Source organism: Desmodus rotundus, chromosome 5 (assembly GCF_022682495.2).
Source record: "Desmodus rotundus isolate HL8 chromosome 5, HLdesRot8A.1, whole genome shotgun sequence".
Lineage (NCBI taxonomy): Eukaryota > Metazoa > Chordata > Mammalia > Chiroptera > Phyllostomidae > Desmodus > Desmodus rotundus.
The window spans coordinates 136334035-136341564 of record NC_071391.1 but is presented as its reverse complement, the minus strand read 5'-3'; the positions used below and the strand labels follow the sequence as shown (position 1 = coordinate 136341564).

At 34.6% G+C, this 7530-nt stretch overlaps 1 protein-coding gene across 5 annotated transcripts in view; it reads left to right on the top strand.

The window, feature by feature from the left end:
* PUS10 (pseudouridine synthase 10) overlaps positions 1–7530 on the top strand; it is a 60418-nt gene that overhangs the window by 1377 nt on the left and 51511 nt on the right. For 2 of the 5 annotated variants that reach the window (XM_053924314.2, XM_045189400.3), the window contains exons 1-4: positions 225–352; positions 2953–3093; positions 5534–5788; positions 6500–6586. In XM_053924314.2, coding sequence (XP_053780289.1) covers positions 2968–3093; positions 5534–5788; positions 6500–6586 — 468 coding nt within the window. In that variant the 5' untranslated portion in view covers positions 225–352; positions 2953–2967. Of the gene's footprint in view, positions 1–57; positions 353–2952; positions 3094–5533; positions 5789–6499; positions 6587–7530 lie in introns of those variants that run through there. The other 3 variants (XM_045189401.2, XM_045189402.2, XM_045189403.2) reach the window with 3 other exon arrangements.

The window sequence follows — 7530 nt, the reverse complement described above, 5'->3', positions numbered from 1 at the left end:
GTCTCATCGATATTTCTGGTAGCGGCTACAATGTCTTAGATGTCGGTGTCCCAAGGATGCAGCTTTGGGACTAGTCCCGCTCAGGCGGGGACTTCTGTCCTACGCACTCCTACCCCCGAGGGAGAAGCGGGGTGTGTGGCAGCAATCCAGACAATATTACTGATTTTTCTACACACAAGCAGGGGAGGGTTCATTCAGCCCCCCCGAGAGGGAGCTGGTACGTTCGTTCTATAGCTCTAGTTTCCTCGGGGAACAAAATTGCTAGGCGCAATAGGTGCGTTGTGTTTCGTCTTCCGCGCTCACTCTGAGGGCCAGAAGGGGTTAAATCTCAGGCTCGGCTTCGTTGGAGAAGGTGAGGCTGGGAGGTCTGAGGTGAGGTTGTGCCAACTGGGTGCCCGAGAGGTGTGGATGGAGGGGGTCGTTTCTTCCTGCTGGGGCGGCTTTGTTAGCAAGAGGGAGTGAGTGGGAAGTTTCTTGGACTTGACCGTAGCCGGGGGTGGGGGAGGGAGGGGGAAGGTCTGGCTTGGCCAAAAAAAGAGACTCGAGATTACATCTTGGGTGTAAGGGAGATCTCACAGTGGAGTGTATTGGTAGCAAAATGTAGTTGTGAGCGCCTCCTTCTTTAGATATCCACACCCCACCCTCACCACCACGACACAAATGACACCCTTCAGTACAGAGTGAGTTTTTAAAAGATCACGGGATGTGAGACAGCCTGGTCATTATGGTGCCTTTTCACATGCCCTGCTCCTTTCCTATTTGCAGTGAATGGTTTCTGTAACATTCCGAGAGGTGAAAAGAAAGTCTATCCTCTCCTCCAGTAAGCCAGAGACTGGGGTAGTTATGCTTGGTTTCTGGAGAAGGGACTTTGTCCCCTTAGGGATCCCGACAAGGGGAAGGGGGGGGCGGGGGGGATTCTGTTGCAATTACTTGTTCCCGTTCTTTCCGTAAACTAAACATGTAAACGAAAAGCACAAATCTTAGCAAAGGTAACCAACAATGAAAACCTTACTGTGTGGGATACATTTCTTATGGCTTCCTTTCAAAAGTAATAAACCTCTTATGGAACAACTGATTTCTGATGTTCTAGGAAATCCTATCATTTCAGCGCTGTACATTAAGATGAAACAACCAAATTTAAGGCATAACATTTCCGTTTAATGTTAACGTGTTTAAGTCGCTAGATTGTTGCTAGGTGAAAATTATTCGAGAGGTTTGTAAATCCATTCAAGTGATTACACACTAAGAGGGTTTTGTTTAATTTAAGGCCCCTTCAAATTACTCAGGAAGGAGGTTTCCTAATTCTCAACATGTTTGGGAATTTCTCAGAGCCAAGAGATTATAATGTATCTTTTATTGACCTTGCATGATGATACCTTTATTTCTAGAGAACCTATTGGAGAAATAAACATTGTCTTTCGACAAAGGAGAGAAAGTAAACGTTTTATCGAAACTATTTAACTTAAGTCCCCAGGGAAATCTTCGTACAAATTGTCCTTTTTAAGCACTTACTTCTTGATGTTATTTATTGGGGAAGAAGGGTTTTTTGTTTTTTTAAGTTGAAGGTTAATTGTGAATTAAGTGAAATCCTTGACCTTAACTAATGGAAAGGAGGAGTCATTATTTTGTGTCAAGGCTCTACTCTTGATATGTGGCCACAAACCTTTAGGAACTTGCAAGTTAGCGCATTTAAAGGGTTGAAAAACCCAATAAGAATGACATCTTCATAGTAAGCACTTGGTAAGAGCTTCACCCTCCCACAATTTTTAAAATTTCTTTAAAGGGTTTTATTTATTTATTTTTAGAGAGAGAGGAAGGGAGGGAGAAAGGGGGTGAGTGAAACATCAATGTGTGGTTGCCTCTCTAGCGCACCCCCTACTGGGGACCTAGCCTGCAACCCAGGCATGTGGGAATCAAGCCCGCCACGTTTGGTTCACAGGCTGGCGCTCAGTCAGCCACACCAGCCAGGGCCTACCCTCCCACAAATTTTAAACATGTACATTTGAATTATGAAACTGCACAAATTAAAAGGTGCATTGTATTTTATTGGTGTGGCCACAGTTACACCATACCAAAACATTGCCATGTAATGACATTGTGCTAGTTCCTCATTTTAATGTGGACTGATTCATTAATCAGAAGACCATCTATTTTTGCCAAACAGAATGATTAGGTAATTTAGTACCCCTCCTTCCTGGCAACAAGAGAATAATATTGGATTTCCACTGTTCTCTAGTATTTGTTTCTAAGTGAATTTATTCAAATTGTGAAAAGTAGCAAATTGTTTCAGACAGTAATTAATTACTTTAAAATATTTTGCATTTAATGTGTTTTTGCTGGAGGTTTTACCTGTGCATGAAAGAAGCAGATTTTTCTTATTCTGCTAATTGTTTTCATTTAGTTAATATCATCAAAGTAAAACTGATATTTTTGGATCCACTGATCAATTTGTTTAAATTGACTGCTCACCTATCATTAAGGTTAGTCAAGTATTATATAAACTTATCTGATATATTTCTAGCAAACTAATTGTTAATTTCTAGTAGGAGAAGTTTATTGAATTTACTACTCTGAGTTCTCAAACAATACTCAATGGTACAAAATAAAAGCACATTTTACTCCGTACTCTTGTTTTCAGTACCCTTCTCAGAGATAATCATTCTTTATTGTTTTTATTTCTTTTGATTGATTTAGGTATATCAATGTACTTTATCATAATCCAGAATGCTAAATGAATCCCTTGACAATTAGAAATATATCTGATTCATCTAATAAATTTCTTACATGTTTGTGCTTCAGTGTGCATATAATGAAAGGTACATTATTGGAGAGTATAAAATAGTGTTTTTCAAATAAAAGCTAGTTTTTATCCTTAAAGGTGATGATACATATTTGTCTGTGAAAATAAAACACAAAAGATGCTCATTAGTTTTACTTTCTATTTTTTTCTAGTTATAATTATTCAATATGTTTCCATTGACTGAGAAAAACAAGCATGTGGCCCAGATGTTGTTCAGTACTGGTACATGTCCAAGATGTGTCTTCAGGTTCTGTGGTGTGGATTTTCATGCACCTTACAAACTTTCCTACAAGGTATTTTCATTTTTTAAAAGTTAAGAATGTTTCTTTATTTTTAAGTGAATACCTGTACATTTGAGGGGAAGTATCTATCCATAACTCTTCATTAAATTAAAAAAAAACTATAATAAAATAATTACTGATAATGCTAATTTTGGAATTTACATTACCATAAAAATGTAAGTTTCTTCTTAAGTGATTACATCTGGCATTTAATATAGTGGAATCTTAGTGGAGCAACTCCCTGGTACATTTAATGCTTGTAGACCTTTTCGAAAGAGTATCTAAACAGAATTTCACAAAGTAGTGCTTTTCACCAGATATTAGTAAGGTGTAACAGGAGGGTGTGAGAGTCCTTAAATCTGTTAAGTGGAAGCATTGTGGATTTGTTTGCATTTTTTCTTTTTCTGTTGTCTATATTTTTTTCATTTCCAAATAGGTATTTGTAACCCTCTAGAAACAAATGCTATTAAATTATTATTTATTGCTATTAATAACAAAAGTAATATAGAGGTCTTTGACATTTATGATAATACACAGAGAGCTTCGACATTTAATAGAATACTTTCACATAAAATATATAATATTATGTGAAATATATTTTATTCTAATAGTGGTGTTCTTTTCAGAGGCAGATAGTAATTATATATGTAAATATACAGCTAGGTAAACAATACAAACACATACATATACATGTATGCACACTCAGTTTCTTATAATTTTTAAAAATTGCCCAGGAGTTAGCAATAGTTGTCATTTTTCCTATGTATTAGTTGTTTCTATTATTTTGAAATAATAACTATCTAGTTTTCATACAGCGTTATTATATATCAAGCTCTCATATAACCCTCATAGTAACCTATTAGGTAGTAAGTACATACTATGATTGTCTCTATTTTCAGATGAAGAAACTGAGGCACAGAGAGGTTAAGCAACCTGCCTAAAGTTACACAGCTATTAAGTGAGCAAGCTAGGATATGAACTGTCTGTCTGAATCCAAAGCCTAGAATTTGGAGCTGGAAGACATGGATTTGAATCCCAGTTCCACCACTTTCCATCTTCAGTTTTCTCCTCTGTAATTGGGAATGATGATAACATCCACCTCACAGGATTTTAAGGGACAATATCTAATAAAGTATGTGAAAACACTTTGAAAACTGGAAATGGTACATATGCTATGATGACTAATATATGTGTATATTTATTTATACACGCTATGATTATAAAGTAATAAACCTGGTTTTGTGTAACTTCTCTTACACATTTTTAAACACATTAGAATCTATTATTCTGTGCATATGTTGTAAGTTTTAAAATATGTATTATATAAGAGACTTAGTGTTACCAACTTTTGTTTGTATCATTTTGTGTAAATATGAAAATATTTGAAGACTTTTTTTTGGAAAATGTACTTAAATTTTGACCTGTTCTATTATATAATTATATATGTACACATACATATATATGTACTATGTTATACCGACGTTATACATCTCAGGTAATAATAAACATATTTGTGTGGATCATAATATGCCTGTATGTATGTGCATGTATGAGTATTTCTCTGTTAAAGATAAAATAAAAGAGCTAATGTCTTAATAAAATGAATTAAATTTGAGTGAAAGACTTTTCCCTTTACAGTCATTAAATTGTAATCTGAGTGAATTTAAATGAATATTTATTCAGCAACTGAATAATAAAACCTGTTTAATTTAGACAAAATAAAGGAAAAGTTCTGTGAGTATTTGGATGAGTAGATTGTCTGAAATACGAGCATGGTGTGAAAGGAAGGCTACTTTTAACATTCTAACACAAAGAGTGACAAAAATTAGGCAAACCAGAATGTACAATAGTAGAGGGCTTCTTCTGATTAATGCATATAAATGGTTTGTAATTATGGTGCCAGATTTTAGCATTGCCAACATCTGTTTACCTTTGTTTAGTAAATTGTCTTGAAATTATTTTTACTTAATAGATGTCTAATCTCTGTCTAATTTTTCAGATTTCACATTTGTACATACGAGGTTTTAGTGATTGTGAGATTATTAAATCACCTAGCAATAATGGAAAGTCAGTTTGTATGTCTATTTGTTAATAATTAGAATTGAAGGGTCTTTAACTGAAATTAGCAAGTGAATGACCCCGCATTAGAACTACAAGCCAAATTAATACATTTCTTAATATTTCTTAATGGAGCCTTTCTGCCTCAGATTTAGGACTTTAGCCTCACTGATATATGAAACATCTTTGAAAAATATTCACACATCTATTATAGAAGTCAGGTAATTCCCTTTTAAATTCCCCAGAAAGCCCATGCTGGCTAATAAAATTAATTCATCACTCTAGAATTACTATAAATCAACATTGGGTAAGTCTGTGATATAATATTCACTCCTATTTTCATGTTTCATTTTACCCTTAGGGTTATTACTTTTTTTGTAAATTAACTTTCCAGGAGTTGCTCAATGAACTACAGAAATTTCTGGAAACTGAAAAAGACGAATTAATTTTGGAAGTTCCAAACCCACCTCCCAAGAAAATTCGACTACATGAATTGGAAGATGGGATTGATAATCCAAGTCAGAATGGAGAGGGAAGGGTCTCCGGTACTGAAGATGGAAACATTGCTTCCAAGGCTTCAAAGTTAAATGTGTGCAATGTGTGCCTAGGAATTCTCCAAGAGTTCTGTGAAAAAGAGTTCATTAAAAAGGTAAATAATCTGTCTTTTGTTATTATATGTGCAATTATGCAGAGGCTTTCAGTTTAAAGACCTAGAATTCTCGTATCTACAGGAACAATGCCATTCATTTCAACTTGTTCTATACCAATGGATTATTAAAACATTTTCTTAATTTATTTTTAAAAGTGAAAACCTTTTTATCTCAAATTACCTTTTTATCAACATGATACCTGGAAATTAATGAAATATATATCCATTCATCTATTTCAGTCATGAGTGCTATTCAATTGAAAAATATATAGCAGCTTTCCTTTTGCTACTTAGCAGAAGTAGAAATTTATAGGAAAGTTCTTTCTTAGTCATACCTATTAGTGTCTAGAAAAGATAAGAATTACAGCTTTGTGGGAGGTACATGTTTAAATGTGGTGTTGCCTCTTAAAATCTTTCTTAAATTATGGGGTAACCTAAAAGAAAACTATTTTGACATTCAACAGATTGTTCTGCAGGTGAGTCCTGGCTGTTTTGGTGATACCAGTCTTCAGGGTCATGGTTAGCAAATGTTTAATTCCAGGATGTTTATGAGAGTTCCCTACTCAAAGGGGAAAGTTGGGAGGTTTGGCAGTGTCATCTGGACCAAAAGTTTATGTGATGAAGATTATTATAAAATTTTTAGCAATTCCTGGGAATTTACATAATAGATTTTTATGTGTAAAAAATAATTTTTATATGATGATTTTTTAGGTGTGCCGAAAGGTTGAGGCCTCTGGATTTGAATTCACCAACTTGGTGTTTTCAGTCTCCTTCCCACCACAGCTATCCGTAAGAGAGGTAAGTTCATTTACACGCTTAAAGCTACATGTGAAATGCCTGCTAGAGGTTTCTCAAAAAATATGAAGCGATATTCTTTACCATATTATATGTTTTACACTTTGTTTACTTATTGATTACTTATTGAGTGATTGAAAGCATTATATTATAGCTGTTTAATAATATTGAGTGAATGGATGAAAAACAGAATTTTTAGTTCTGATTAGTGTGTTCATCACAGGACTGCCATCTCTTTAACAGGTCCTCATTCAGTAGAAGACATTCATTGAGGATTAACTCTATGTGGTCAGAGATCTTTCTCTGAGAATTGACCAGGAATCCAGAGGCTTGAGTGTGGGGGTGGGGGAAGGACTAAGTGTACATTTTACAATGGTCCTAGGAGAGAGATGTTTCAATTATGGTCAACCTCCTTATTTTCTGGAGTATAATACAAAACAATGGCACTTCTTTTAGTCATTGGTAGAAAGGGAAATAGCCTTATGTTTATTTTATAATAATATTTTCCTTTGATAATAAAAAAATGTAGTCATTACTGTAACATTTTTGTATGTCAAAACTGACATGAAAACATAAAACTTTTCATTAATACTGTTACATGAAGTATATGGAGAATGGCCTTGGTAATCTCAAATTACAACAATGAGTTCTAAACATATCTATTTATTTTTATGTATAAGGTATCTTTTCATTAAGAATCCCAAAACATCACCAGAACGTTCTGTCTTATACGCGTCACTTTCTTTGGGTGATCATATTTGTTAGCCCCCAAAAGGCTGAAAATTGATTTAAAACTTGTTGAATGATGGATAAGAGCTTAGAAGTGAAAAAGAATAGATGGTTTTAAGTAGTACCTCTGTTGATGACTAGATAACTAAGCAAATGGAAGAGTAATGGGGATGATATACTGAGGTTTCTAAACACAAAGTCATTTTCTAGTCAATCAT